This window comes from Pleurodeles waltl, unplaced genomic scaffold, assembly GCF_031143425.1.
Source record: "Pleurodeles waltl isolate 20211129_DDA unplaced genomic scaffold, aPleWal1.hap1.20221129 scaffold_97, whole genome shotgun sequence".
Classification (NCBI taxonomy): Eukaryota; Metazoa; Chordata; class Amphibia; order Caudata; family Salamandridae; genus Pleurodeles; species Pleurodeles waltl.
The window spans coordinates 886,311-901,580 of record NW_027150408.1 but is presented as its reverse complement, the minus strand read 5'-3'; the positions used below and the strand labels follow the sequence as shown (position 1 = coordinate 901,580).

The window sequence follows — 15,270 nt, the reverse complement described above, 5'->3', positions numbered from 1 at the left end:
CAGCCAGCACGTACGGTTGCCTCCCACATAGAAATAATGGTGCATCCGCAGGAGTCCATATTCCACTCTGTCTTGGCCTAGGCCTGCCAATTGTTTACGAGCTGCCTCCAATCGCCTCCAGATCCTTGGCGCCCCAGTACGCTTATGGATCTGTTCTAGATCTAGCACCTGTTTGGTCATCATTTCCCTTTTCTCTTTCCTAATCTTGTTATCCGTAGCTGTAATTGCTATGAGCTCTCCTCTAATGACCGCCTTTAGAGCTTCCCACAGAACGGGAAACAGAGCAGCCTGCCTGGAACTTCGTTGAGTGCCAAATATCTGGAAATAGCGTGTTTTATCTGTCTAATGAATGGTGGGCGCTGCAAAACAGCTTTGTTCCGTTCGCCATGGGCAAACCTGTCTTTGGAGAGGAGGAAGCTCCAGAGTCAAAGACACTGTCGAGTGGCCCAAAAAGCAGCTGGGTTGTATAGCAATGGTTGGCAGTAAGGATTTTATACCTGTAGTTCTAAAAAATAGTCTAGTCTTGCATATGTTTTATGGGCATGTGAGTAGAAGGTGTAATCTCTAGACTAAAGATAGGACTCTCGCCACAGATCTCGGAGTCCCAACTCCCCCACCCGCCTAACCCCTTCTGCTGATAACGTTCCCACTCCCCCTGTGCGTGGAGCCGATCTGTCCATCTCATTGTGGAAGACTAGGTTCAGATCTCCTCCCAATAAAAAACAATTTGTCTGGAATGGCTGTCACCTCCACCACCAGTTTGTTGGATAAATCGTTCTTGACCCTCATTTGGTGCATAAATGGATCCCACCACAATAGTGTAGTTATCAAAGTGTATCCCATAAGCCAGAAACCTCCCCTTGACCTCCAGAACCTTATCTCCCACCTTACCCTGTAAGGAGCGGGAAACTAATATGGCAACCCCGGATGTCTATTTATCTACTGAAGAGAGATACTGGTGAGTAATCTATGGCAGTCCCTGGCTAAGAAACGTGTCTCCTGTATAAGGCATATGTCACCTTTCAAATGCTCTACGTGTGAGAGGACCGCCATACGTTTGACCGGAGTGTTAAGACCCCTAACATTAAGGGTCAATGCAGTTAACTTATCGTGAAGAGCGGTAGATCCTGACGATGTAGTAGTGTAGCCCCTGGAGAGTGATAGGAAGTCCCACCACCTGTTCTCCTATGATCGTGTCCCTCATAGGTTGATGGCTGTTTACCTGTTACTGTGAATGTGCACCCTCCCCTCTCAGAATAAAAAATCCCCAACCCTGAAAGTACAACATAAACATAGTTCAACAACTCTGGACTAACCCAGAATAGTCTCTGTGGGCAGTCCTATAAATGAAGGTCTAATCCCACTGAGTCCACTGTCTGCTTCCATTGGTCCCTCCATCCCCCACCCATTTCCTCTCTGTGTCGGGCCTTCACATAGCCAGAACTGTGTTGTGGTCCAAGGATCTTCACCACTCCGCATCCCCCAATAGGGACTCCAGCACCGCCCTCCTCTTCTAGTCTCTGGATCAGGCATGTTGGGGTCCTCCTTTGTTGTCAACCGAGTCGGCTCATGGGGGGGTACTCCAATCGCAGGGCCTTGCAAGCTGCCTCCAGTGAGTGATGCTGGTGCACGGTTCCATCCAATCAGAAGATAAGCCGAAATGGAGGAGACCGTCGCCCAGCTCTGATACCTTGAGTCGGACCTCTCTTAGATCCTGGCAGAGATCTTGTTTCACCACCTGAAGGTACTTCTTAAGAGACTAGAAAAGGGCCTCCAAGAACGAGCGCGTTACCTGTTCCTCTCATCCATTGCCCTCTGGGGTGCGATCGCGATCCCCCGTGGTCTACATGGTGTGGAGAGCATCTCCCTCAGTGTGCATTCCTTTTTAGCACGGGCTGCTGTCATGCTGATCTAGGTGATAAGCTGTATCCAGACACCGTCGCTATGAATCCCGATGGCGGGGTCACAACGGAATCCATGCTCTATGTTGGGGGGTGTCTCACAGGCTCTCGTGCTTTCTCATACATCCCACTCCTGTCGATCTAATGGGTGGCGAGTAGTGGGGGCCCACCAGGGGGGTCGCTCACTGGTATATCCTGCCAGGCCCGCTGGTTCCAAGTAGGGGCCCACGCCCCAGAGAAGGCCCTGTGTGCACCACTCCATCGAGGTGATGTCCCGGGGGCAATCTCTTGGACCCCCAAAGTAAGTAGGCACCCCCAATTATGGCCAAAGAAGAGACCCGCAGTGGGCCCCGCTCCCCTGCTGGTGGCGTCTGGGGGGTGGTTCATGCTATAGTGTCGGCCCCACCTTCGACCCGGGCCCCGCCATCACCCCCCGGGCCCGCTGATGTCCTGGTGTGGACGAGGCCTCCCCAGCAGAATGCGATGAGAGCTGCCGTGGCCTTTGTGCCAGGCCGGGCCTCCACGCTGGGCCCAGCTGCATGCGCTGTCCCGGGAGATGATCAGGTTTCGCATCCCCTCCACCCCCTCCCCATCCCCCCCCGGGTCTGATGTCCCCCATTTCACCGCCGTGGCCACAGGTGTGATTAGGCCTCATTCACCTCTCCCCAGGCCGGCCTGGCCGGAGAAGGTGGCCTGCACTGCGACCGCCACGACGATCAGCGCCCGCCCCACGTGGTATCCGCCAAGTGGTCCAGCTCATGGCTGCATCATGCTGTGCCGGGGGGGTGTACATGGCTGGATTCTCCCCAGCACCGCCTTGGAATGTGTGGCAGGCACGGAGGGACCAAACCATGCATCCTATCTGTCCGCCATCTTGACTCCCAAGTCCTGCATTTTAGAGTCTCTGGAGGCTTTGAACTACAGGACCATGGACTCTCTTAGCTCCTGCACCATGGAGACTCTAATGTCCTGCACCCTGAAGTCCTGCATCCTGAGGCCGTTGAGGTCCTGCACTTTGGAGACTCTGAAGTCCAGCACCTCGGGGACTCTGATGTCCTGCAACTTGGAGTCCCTGAGGTGCTGCGACTTAGAGTATCTAAGGTCCTGACCTTGTTGCAAATTCAGTTTGTGGACATCTCACTTCAAGGCTATGACCTTTGGTTTGACAACTTCTAAACGGCTTCTTCTAACACCTTTCTAGAAGGATCAGTGACTTTTCTTCTATTTCTTGGTGTTGTGAACTGCTCCCAGGTGCCTCTCACTCAAGTGTCAAAGGATTAGCCCCTCCGTTAGGACCCAGACTGCTTTCAGATTACTGTAAACCACATGCACAGGATATTCACTCCAGTGTATCTTAAAAGTGAAATGGTTCCTGCCTGTGTCTCACTCGGCATTCTGCACTTCTCTCTGTATTTCTCCCTCCTCCTCATTCCCTTCCCCTTCAACTGCCTTCTCTCTTCTTCTACATTTCTTGCTCTTTTCACCTTTTTTCTTTCTGAATATTATAGTCTCCATCTCTCCCTCTCTCTGCTCTGATGCCAGGAGTGAGGGTTCTGGACACTTTCAGAGGTTTGATGATTGACTGGATGCTGACCCCTGAAGATGCTGTGGACTGAAGGGAAGTCGTGAGGGATGAAGAAAGGTTTCTTACCACCATAAGCAGATCTGAGGAACAGAGTTGGGTTTAGGAGGACTGGGGGAGCCCTTTGAGGACTGGAGCAATTTCACAAAAGAATGAGTAAAAATAAAAGTAGGCAAAAATTGAAAAAGTATTCAGAAGAATTAATATCCACATTAAAGGAACTAAATCTGACAATCAGTGGAAGAGTGCAGAAACTATAGAGCTGTAGTTTTTTTAGAATGGCCATTGGACTTATTTATACCTGTATTTTGGACAATTACATTACATTGTGACTCAAGACAGGAACGAGCCCCTTTCACTGCACAGTGTTCCAGTACACGTAGGACATCTTAATTGAACTGCGATTTTCACTTGAGCAGAGCATTATCTTCAAGTGACATTCCTTCATGTACATCTTTTTGACACTGAATGCACATTTCATGGTGTCTCTTGTTTTTAACAAGCGCTCCACGTCACACATTTCTCATTTTTAAGAACTTTTCTTTTTTAATGCTCTCACTGAGGACTGACGTGCAGTGCATTACCCTTGCTTTAGACAAGGATATCACTACAAAAGTGGGAGTATGCTTTAAATTTTAATAACTGTTCTAAAGCCATTCCCTTGGGAAAGCTATTGTGTTAATCACAAGTGGGTGAAAAGTGTTTCTGCAGAGCCTTCTGAACATGAAGCATCCATGTGGAATGTACTGTTCTGCATAAACCTCTGAATGTGGAATACTATGCCGAATAACAAATGTATTGTAATATTGTAACTCAGCAACTGCATAACTTTGTCTCAGTTTGAACAAGTGAAGTACCCGTCTCTCTACTCTACCCATCTTTAGAAGATTGGGATGTTGGGAGCTCCCTTGAAGACAGTAGAATAGCTCCGGACTTATAATGGCTGGAATAAGCCGAAGCTCCAACATTCCAATGCTTGTCTTCATGTTTCTCCTTTTTTACCACTAAGGGCAGAATGTTTTAGGAGACTTATAGCCCTTCTGCCTCGGGCTATACCGGTTGTTAAAGGCCCTCCCCTTTCTTCTAGGCCCTCACCTATGGCTCGCTCCTCTCAGAATTATTTGCTTTCATATCGCTGCTAATTCCCAATTAAAGCTTTGAAAATTGCGCCCACTTTCAGTTTTAGTAGTAACTAAATTGTTTGTAATATGGCCACTCACAGTCAGATAGGCACAAGCAATACCTTAAACTAGGGCATAAAACTAGGTTTGTAGCCCTTTAGCGCCCTACACAGACTCCTTAATAAAAGATGAGGCAGGTTTGTGAGATGATTTGGTTTTTAGACAATTCCAATGATGTTTCAAAGCACTAGAGGGACATTTGGGGATTGGCAGTGGGGTCAGAAGGTATTGAAGGAGGTTTTGAGTATTCTGTGATTGTGGAAAACTTGAGGTAGTTTCTGTGGACAAAAGTGATTTTGGTGGACACGAGCACGTTTCCCTGGGTTTGGGGGTATTTTCATAAGACTCTGAGTTTAAGGAGTCTGAAGGAAGCTTTTAAAGACAGTGGATGTTTTAAGGATAAGCTGAGGGGCCTCAACACTGTTTGGAAGACAGGAGAGTAGCTACGAGGTGGTCTACATATAATAATTGTATGAGGTAGTACTGCTCGGGCAGCAGAGTGGATTTGTGTGAGCTCAGTACTGACATTTCCACACTGCAGCAGATCTGCTCCTTACACACTGAGAGGAGAACAATAAATCAACCTTACCTGTCCAGGGCGCTTCTAACATCCTGCAAAACAGAAGAACAGGCAGAAGGACATCAGTTCCCACAACAGATTTTAAATTCTGGCAGAATTTTAGGTACAATATAAGTTGTGAAATTCAAGATCAGTTACACACATGGGAGTTTGTTCTGAATAGGGTCACATGACACAGCGCAGCTGGTGATATCCCAAATGGTCCCACAAGACAGCAGAACGTTGGAATTCTGAATGAGGGCAGATGACAGTACAATCGGATATATTCTGAATGCATCATGTATTATAGTCTAGAGTTCCTGAGATCAGACGCCAGACCTGTTATAACTCCTGCATCACTTGAGAAACAACTAGTGTCTATACTCAAAGTATACCACGCCAAAAATACTTCTAACGCACTTGTATGGCATTAAATGTAAATGAACAAGGACTTTGGATAAAGCGTGAGATAAGATCCTTAGGCCTCTTGTTTCTGTTACAAAATGTCTATTTACACAAACTGCAGCATAGAACTGGGTATAACCAGTACTCAGGAAGAAGCCCTTGTGTCTATATACTGTGGTGTTTTCATTTAAAACAGGCAGCTCCAAATGCTCTCTGAGAACTGATCACACTTGAACTGGAACAGTCTCAGTCGACAAATTATGTTCTATGTATAAAACTGGACTTCCCTCTGAATTGTTTTAATTTGAAGAACAAATTATGAAATGAATGGGCAGAAGTAATTCTATGTCATGACCGGAGGGGAGAATTATGATTATACTTTTCTTTCTTCGCTTTAATCAATATGATAAACTACAAATCCCAAGAACCTTTGGGAATGGCACAGGCAAAACATCCAATCAAACATAGGCATTAGTCCATGACCAATCAGAGCCCATCAGAGACCCATACAATCCATTATCCATGTTGTCCCAGCCTCTTTCTTCGCTGCTCACAATTCTTGTTTCCTTTTTGGAGAAATAGGTGTGCATGTCATTTCTTATTAATACTGGCAGTTTGCTTGGCAAGAGTTTTGGGTACTGAAATTGAGCACAGAAACATTCTACGCTCCTATCACGGCAGACTGCTTGGCTCAACTCCTCATCGAGGTGCAGGCTTCTGCCCCTAGGTGTTGCCTAGATAAGGCCTGGTTAGTGGCTGTGATGCGTGAGTTTTGACTTCTCCTGCCAGTGAAGTCGGAGTCAGGCCCTGCGTCGCGTGGAGCCTTCGGAACGGGGAGAGAGACACCTCACAGAGCTTGGGGTCTGTAAACTGCTTCTATCTTGCTTGATGCCCTGTTTAATAATGCTCGGTAGTGCAAGGACTTATGCCCCCCCACGAGGTAAATATTGACAGCGGCTGCACCGCAGATTGCTTTCTGTGATATGGACACGCTCCCAGGCTGCCTTTCCCCCGCGATCTTGTCTGCACCTGTGTCCCTGGGCTTAGAGCCCTCACATTGAAACACCTTGGCTGGACCTCCAGCCCCACGATACCATGTTGCAGAACTTATGACTCCTCTGGGGTCATAAATTCAGCTGCGCTTGCCTAAGCTCACCTCTAATGCCCAATCGGCACTTTAAAGTACTTTGGCTGTTTTCTGGTGCTCACTTGTAAACTAGCGCAGCGCCGCCTCATTCCCCACTTGCACTTAATTTTAGCATACATGGAGGTTTCCGGGGATCAGCGGTCAAAACGGGACCCCTCAAAATTCCTGCCCTGGGACGATGAATTTTAAGAGGCGGCTTAATTTACCAGGCGGTTGCTGGGGCCATGGGCCCCTTGGAACAGCACCTGGTGGATCAAGTTGCGAGTGCCTGCACCCATATCTCTAATCCCAGGAAGGAGCCCACTGCACTCTCTTGGATCTTAGGCGCTTTCCATTCTGCCCCAAATCCAGACCCTGTCCCTGCCAAGCTTCCTCGCAAGGATGGCGTTGACCATGATGCTTTCGCTCACCTTAAGCAAGTCTTCTTGGCTACCCAGCCGAACCCCAATCCCACGTCCTACTGAACCAGCCTTGGAATCCCTATGCCCTGTTTCCCCAGACCCTCAAAATGATGAGGCCCCTGTGGACTCAGATGATGAGGCAGGGTCCTCCAGACCTTGGAGCCCATCCATCCCTTACTCTGCAAACCCAGAGGCCCAGGGCTTGGACAAGCTTGACCCCAATGACATCCTCCACCCTTGGTCCTCTGAGTGGGCCCCGGCAGAAAAGGTAGCCAGCTATGTGGCGGGTCAACTTAGGAAGTCCCTGGAGAAAGAAGCCTGCAGCTGCCTTCGGGTCGAATCTCACTGCCCTGGCTTGGAGGGTAAAGTTGTCCTGACCCCGACATTGACTTCAGAATGGCCGCTTCCCTGGCAAAATTCATAAAAGAGCCAAAAAGGGCATATTCCATTCCTGGAGGGCTTGTCAGGATAGGCTTTTGAGTACTATTGGCCCCTTACCAAGATCCCTGATATGGCTGAAGACGCCAAGGCCAGAAGAGCCCTTATTTCACCGAAGGTCCTTTCAGGGTGGGCACAGCACGCGATCATCTTCTTAGGTAACGCCAATTGCATGCCATCCACAAAGTGCTGCTGCTCCCTGTTGATTAAGGTGGACCAGAAGCACCGGGACAATGCAACCTCGGAGGCGGGGCTTATCGCCCAAGGGGACCCTTTATCAAAGAGTTGGGCAAGTTTGTGACAACCTTCATTTCCCTAGACTAGGCCAGGTCCTCCATAAAGAAAGTCTTGAGCCCTCAGGTTTTCCAAGGGGCTGGTCATGGCAGAGGCCGCTCGGTCGGCCATGCACTTCTCCCAATACCCTTCAAGCGGGCAATGCTCCAGACGAGGCTCCTTTCAGGACAACACCAGATTCACCAACTTCCACCCCACCAGAGGGCAATGCATCCAGGACAGAGGATTCAAAGGGAGCTCCGCTTCCTCCAGTTCTGGTGAGTGCTCATCCTTCCTCTCTTATAAAAGTGGGGTCAGACAGGTGGTTTTCCTCCAGGCCTGGAGATCCATCACAGCAGATGCTTGGGTTTTACAAATGTTTTTTAAATTCAAAAGGATTTTAAATTCATATTAGTTTGAGAATTTGAACCATTGTTCTAGCTAATCCCAAACTGCAGTTAGGCATTATAAGGTGGAATATTCTAACCTGGTGCTTTCCAATGGGAAAGCCAGCCTTGTTACAGTGAAACATTGTGACTTTGCACTGGCAGGACATGTAAAACATAAAATTGACATATCCTTCATTTTAATATCATGCTCCATCTTATGGGAGGTTAAGGCCTACTTTAGGGCGACTTATAAATATTAAAAAGGAAGGTTTAGGCTTTGCAGAAGGGTTATTTTGCCAAGACAACTTAGCAGTTTAAAAGCTGGCACCCTAGGCTGCAGTGGCAGGACTTGAGTCATGCTTTCACTTTGTCACTTTAGTGGTTGCACAATCAGTGCTGATGTGCAATAGTGACATTTAACTTTCAGGCCCTGGATACACAGAGAACCATATACTAGGAACTTTTAAATAAGTTAACTATACCAATCAAGTGTTAGATAATTACACATATACTTTAGGGGTCAGATCACAGGCACTGGGACCTGGTCAGCAGAGCTCAGAGCACTTCAGAGCCATTAAACCGGCACTTACTCCAGCAAAACGTGGGGGTGATCCTGTAAAAAGGGCATTCTCTCACACTTAGCTGCAGACGGAACAAGGGAGACGGGCGGTACCTAGAATTATTGGAGGGATCCACAGGAAGTTTCCTTAGGAGAGGGGGGTGAAGGAGGTGGGCCACACTAGAGAGTATTAGAGGGATCCACTAGAGAGGGAGATAGAGGGAGGTGAGAAAGTACTTGTGAGTATTGGAAGGACACATAGGAGTCTTCTTCAGGAGGAGAAGGACAAGGGAGTTGGGGATGTACTTGAGAGTATTGGAGGGATCTACAGGAGTATTCTTCAGGAGAGGAATGACGAGGGAGGTAGGGTGGTACTTGAGAGTATTGGAGGTATCCACAGGCGGTTTCTCCAGGACAGGGAGTTCTATACCAGCGTCAAAAAGACCTGATCTGCTGACAGAAGACCCAGCAGAGTTCAGGATGACTGTTGAAGGATTAACCAAGATATTTTTCATCAGTGGGAGGAAGCTCACTGGAATCAGGCCCAACAGATTACCCGCGGTAGAGATCCAATAACACAAATTATCAAAGTCAATCAAATTAATGCCAGACCATAAGTGGCAGGTGCTGGTGGAAGGGCAGGAGAAGAGGAAGTAAGGCCAAATTCCAAAGCAACGTTTTCTCTGACGGTTGTGCTTTTTGTGAAATAAACGCTAGCTGCACAAAATATTTAGGAGGCAAAATTATACCAAACAAACAGAAGTTAACACAGTGATAATTAAAAAAATATCTTCTTTGTTGTTAGCAGTAAGAATTGTGATCAAGCAATATTGATGCCACGCCTCTCTAATGGGGGATTCGTATTTGAAGAGCACAACTTTGTACTCTGATTTTTATTGGAGCCTTAACTGCATCTCCAGATGTGTTCATCACATTCTATTTCTTGTTTTATCTCAGCTAACCCCTCCTTAAACCACACTGACCACTTAGGGGCTGATTTAGAGTTTGGCAGAGGGTACATCATCGTGATGGACTGAAGGTCCAACTGCCAGATTTATAGTCGGCTGGGCCTCAAGTATTTAATTGGCAGCACAGCTCCAGCTCCGTTGCTGGCGTTGCGGAGCACAGGCCGTCGGAGGTTCACATATAACACACTCTGCCTGACTCAGAGTTGATGCTGTTATGTATTCTTTTTGTTTTTCTGTTCATCACCACCAGAGGGACAGGGAAAGAAATTACCCCCACAACATGGGAGGCAACCACAGGGGGTAGGGGGATTATTAGTTTTACTTTTCCCAAAAAAAGAAAGCCCGCTGTGGATGTTTGTTATTGGATAAAGTAAAATGTTGCAGAAGTTTGAGAGGTAGCTGTCATGTTTGATGGAGCCGCCCATCAAACGTTTACAACATTGGCAGGAGCCACCAAGAACAACCGCAAAAGCGGTTCCTGACAATGCTTAGAGCTGTCCGCAGGGCTGCAGAAAACTCTAAATTTGGCCGGTGCAGTTTCCTTGGCATGGCGGGAGTAAAGTAAAGTTCTCTACCAAGATGTAAATCAGCACCTTGCTTTTTATTCACCTGTGTCTATTGATGACATTAGATAACGCATTGTTAGACCTGTTAGGCTGCGGCGCCGCTGAAGACTGGCAGATCACTGTGGTTACATCTGAGCCGCTGCGGCGCCGCTGAAGACTGGCAGCTTTGCTGAGTAGGCGCTGTGTTTAATGAGTCAGCTCAGTAAAGTTTTTTTTCCCCAAAAACAAACTACATATTTTGATATAGAAAAAGGAAATGCAATTGAGAGTTTTCTACCATTTCAGGGGGGAGGGGATGGAATTTCTTTGGTTTGCTGTGTGAGACCGCCAGGCGCTTCCTGGTGAGCCCAGTTAGGTAAACTGGACTCTAAGAGCCCCTTCTATCTCTGGTATAGTGACCGAGGGCCCAGCGGCAGATGGGCCGTAGAAAGGGTTTCTGCTGATGGAGCCCAGGGAGGCTCTGCTGTTGGAAACAAGGCACTTCTCCTGACCCTAAACAGAGTGGGTGAGCTGCGGGTTAGGCGGAAAAGACAACCGCTGCTTTCTGGTGGATCCCTGCGCCTGCCAAACTCTGGTGAGGCCCATACTCAGTCATTCCTGGACGCGTTCTCCGTGGCTCCTCAAGAATGTCATGAATAATCCCTGCTTCCCTGCTCCCTAGACTAGGGGCTCAAGTGTACGACCTGTAATCCCAGGGCTGTGACAGATGCACCATGTGCTCCTCTGCAGCCTCTTCTCTGGAACTAACTTGTCCAAAGTGGGATTCAAAGGCTGCGACCCACACACCCTGTGCTCCTCTGCAGCCACTTCTGTAGCACTGGCACTCTCAGTTTGTGACTAGTGATCCCTGGACGGCACCTGCCATACCTTGTGCTCTGCTGCACATGGGGCTCACAGTATGAGATCTGTGATCCCGGGACAGACGCAGACACAAGTTGTACTCCTGGCCCTCTCTCCGGATAAAGCCCACAGAAGTATCTGAGATCCCATAACATATTACGTGTACACTTGGATCTCTTTCACTGCAGAGCCCACGGTGCTGGAGATCCCTGAACACGCACAGACATACTGTGTACACTTCTGCAGCATCTTCTGTGGGGCTCAAGGTGTGGGACATGTGACCACAGGGCTGTGACAGACATACCGTCCCTTGTTCTCTTCTGAAAGTACTTTCTATGGGCTTCACACCTTGTGCTCTTGTGCAGAATTCTCTATGGAGACCTTGCAGTGCAATGAGTGATCTCTGAATTCCTCCAGACCAACTCTGTGCTCCTGGGCAGAATTCTCCATGAAGCCTTTAGTAAGCAATAACTTAAGCCTACATTGATACAGACCTTGTACGTCTGCAGCCCCTTCTTAGGGGCTCAGTGTAGGGTTGTGATCCCAGGGCTGTGACATACCTTTATGCCCTTGGATAGGCCTGGGTGGAACTCCGCGAACTGACCAAAAGACTCCACCGCTCTATGTGGAGTTCTGCAAGCAGCGGAGTGCATTAGGTTGTGTCGTTGGTGCTGATTCATAGCGCTGGGTGTTTGTCCCGCGCTGAAAAATCAGTACGAATGGCACCACGGGCAGCGCAAGAGGGTGCTGCTTCTTTTCTGCTGCTCGAGTAGATTTTCAACTTGAGAAGCAGCTTCCTCAACGTGAACGGAAGGTTTCTCAATGTGTGAGGTAGCGACCATCCACGACCGCCCAAGATGACAAATGTCGCTGGAAGGAGGTCTGGAGTAAGATCTTTCTCGCTCGCCAACTTAACGTTGGCGATCACGAACGAGGAAAAAAACTCTGCTCCACTATGTGGAGTTTTTTGGAACTCCGCGCTCTAACGGGAGTGGGAGAAACTCTGCAAACTCCGCGAGCGGAGTTCACCGCCCACACCTACCCTTGGACAGCTTTCTCAATGTAATCTTAAGTACGCAATCAGTGCTCGGTGACCGTTAAGCATAAAACAACAAACGCTGGATTTCCAGATCTAAATGGCCTTGGGTGGGCCAGGGCACTTCCTTGGGTGGGACGGGCCCACCTGGCTTAACCTCTAGATCTGGGCCTGCTTCCCTATAATTCTCAAGGAGTGACTTCACTTGTGATCCCATCACACCCACACACATACCTTGTACTCCTCTGCAGCCTTGGCGATCACGAACGAGGAAAAAAACTCTGCTCCACTATGTGGAGTTTTTTGGAACTCCGCGCTCTAACGGGAGTGGGAGAAACTCTGCAAACTCCGCGAGCGGAGTTCACCGCCCACACCTACCCTTGGACAGCTTTCTCAATGTAATCTTAAGTACGCAATCAGTGCTCGGTGACCGTTAAGCATAAAACAACAAACGCTGGATTTCCAGATCTAAATGGCCTTGGGTGGGCCAGGGCACTTCCTTGGGTGGGACGGGCCCACCTGGCTTAACCTCTAGATCTGGGCCTGCTTCCCTATAATTCTCAAGGAGTGACTTCACTTGTGATCCCATCACACCCACACACATACCTTGTACTCCTCTGCAGCCTTCCCTATAATTCTCAGGGAGTGACTTCACTTGTGATCCCATCACTCCTACACACATACCTTGTACTCTTGGGCAGCCTCCTCGATGGGACTCACTGAGTGGGATTTATGGTCCTCGGACTCTCGGCAGACCACACATATCATCCTCTGATCCTCTTCACAGAACAGCCGGAGTTTCTCCTTGTGTTTCTCGCACAGATTCCCCTCCGGGAGCTTCACGGGGGGCAGGTGAAGCTGTTTTACCATTTCCACCATGTTTTCCAGTTGCCTGTTGGGTCGGAGGCTTCTCCCAGGAGATATCTCTCTGCACTGCGGACAGGGGGAGTTTCCATCTCTCCCCTCCCAGCTCTGAGTGATGCAGGAGCGGCAGAAGACGTGTCCACAGTCCGTGGACACCGGGTCCGTGAAATATTCCAAACAGATGGAACAAGTGGCCTCATCTCTGAGACCCGTGAGCTGAGCTGCGGCCATGATCCTGGAAATGCAGGGAGGGGAGGGAAGTTTCGTTTCTCTGTTTGTAAAGTGGGAGTGTCTGTGTCCCCTCCTCTTGTGTGTACTGGGATTTCCTGGTTCAAACCCCCGTCGCTTTACAATCTCGGCCACTAAAGAAGACCTTTCTAATTGTATTTTAAATGTGTGGATACAGCGCTTACTACCCCGGACGAGACATCGAAGCGCTAATGTGCAAGTTCAGCTCTGACTGCAGCAGCCCCGGCCCCAGAGAGGGTAAATAACCGAAGACTGGGCCACGGGGGTTTATTTCTGGGAAGAAGAGTGAGGCGGAGCGTGAGTGAAATACAGGAAATTAAAAGTGACCCCAAGACTTTCAGTCTGAGACCACAAGAGAAAGGGGCGGGGGAGGGAGGAATACACGGGTGTGAAAGAATCAAAGGGAAGAGAGGGAAACACGGACATAAAGGCAGAGAGGGGAGGAAAGAATGTCAGAGGAGAAAAGGCAACAGAGGTGGAGAAACGAAAAGGACGAGGAATAGAAAACGCTTCAGCTTTTTCAGAATTGAAAGTTTCACAAAGTTCCAATAACTGACCCTAAACAGGTCCAGCACCACTGAAGGCTCCTTTAATGCACAGACAGGCGCGCCTATGGCTGCTCTGTGGCTCTATTTTAGCGCACAGTGCATTCTGGGACTTGTAGTTTGTCTTTATAGATTGAGTATTCTCTCAAACCTCGTGGCCAGTAAGAGCTCTTAGCTAACAGGCCAGGACTGCTTGGAGGTGTCAGACACGCAGAGGGTGATGGGAGGAGTGAGTGCACTTTGTCTAACCCAATCCATGCTCCTTTGCTCTGATGCCTCCTCAGTTTGGCTCCAGCCGTGTGCACATCAGCCTTGAGCCTGTTCAGGTAGGAAGAGTCCAGCCTGAGCTGCCAGGCCAGGTCCTCCCTGAACCAGAACACAAGTGACCAGTGTAGGAAAGTAACATCTTGCCTGGCATGTTAACCCCCATTTTTGACTGTATATATGTTGTTTTCGTTGTATGTGTCACTGGGACCCTGTTCTCCAGGGCCCCAGTGCTCATAAGTGTGCCTGAATGTGTTACCTGTGTAGTGACTAACTGTCTCACTGAGGCTCTGCTAATCAGAACCTCAGTGGTTATGCTCTCTCATTTCTTTCAAATTGTCACTAACAGGCTAGTGACCAATTTTACCAATTTACATTGGCTTACTGGAACACCCTTATAATTCCCTAGTATATGGTACTGAGGTACCCAGGGTATTGGGGTTCCAGGAGATCCCTATGGGCTGCAGCATTTCTTTTGCCACCCATAGGGAGCTCTGACAATTCTTACACAGGCCTGCCACTGCAGCCTGTGTGAAATAACGTCCACGTTATTTCACAGCCATTTTACACTGCACTTAAGTAACTTATAAGTCACCTACATGTCTAACCTTTACCTGGTAAAGGTTAGATGCAAAGTTACTTAGTGTGAGGGCACCCTGGCACTAGCCAAGGTGCCCCCACATTGTTCAGGGCCAATTCCCTGAACTTTGTGAGTGCGGGGACACCATTACACGCGTGCACTACATATAGGTCACTACCTATATGTAGCTTCACAATGGTAACTCCGAATATGGCCATGTAACATGTCTAAGATCATGGAATTGCCCCCTCTATGCCATCCTGGCATTGTTGGTACAATTCCATGATCCCAGTGGTCTGTAGCACAGACCCTGGTACTGCCAAACTGCCTTTTTTGGGGTTTCACTGCAGCTGCTGCTGCTGCCAACCCCTCAGACAGGTTTCTGCCCCCCTGGCGTCAAGCCAGGCTTGTCCCAGGATGGCAGAACAAAGGACTTCCTCTGAGAGAGGGTGTTACACCCTCTCCCTTTGGAAAATGGTGTGAAGGCAGGGGAGGAGTAGCCTCCCCAGCCTCTGGAAATGCT

General features: G+C 48.8%; 1 protein-coding gene across 1 annotated transcript in view; it reads right to left on the bottom strand.

Moving 5' to 3' along the window:
- Positions 1 to 13,582, bottom strand: part of LOC138282304 (E3 ubiquitin-protein ligase TRIM39-like) — a 95,871-nt gene extending 82,289 nt beyond the window's left edge. The window contains exons 1-2 of the mRNA XM_069219691.1: positions 12,930 to 13,582; positions 5,254 to 5,276 (exon numbers count right to left, since the gene is read on the bottom strand). Of these exons, the coding sequence (XP_069075792.1) occupies positions 5,254 to 5,276; positions 12,930 to 13,340 (434 nt within the window). The 5' untranslated portion in view covers positions 13,341 to 13,582. The remainder of the gene's footprint in view (positions 1 to 5,253; positions 5,277 to 12,929) is intronic.
- Positions 13,583 to 15,270: the final 1,688 nt, after the last annotated feature.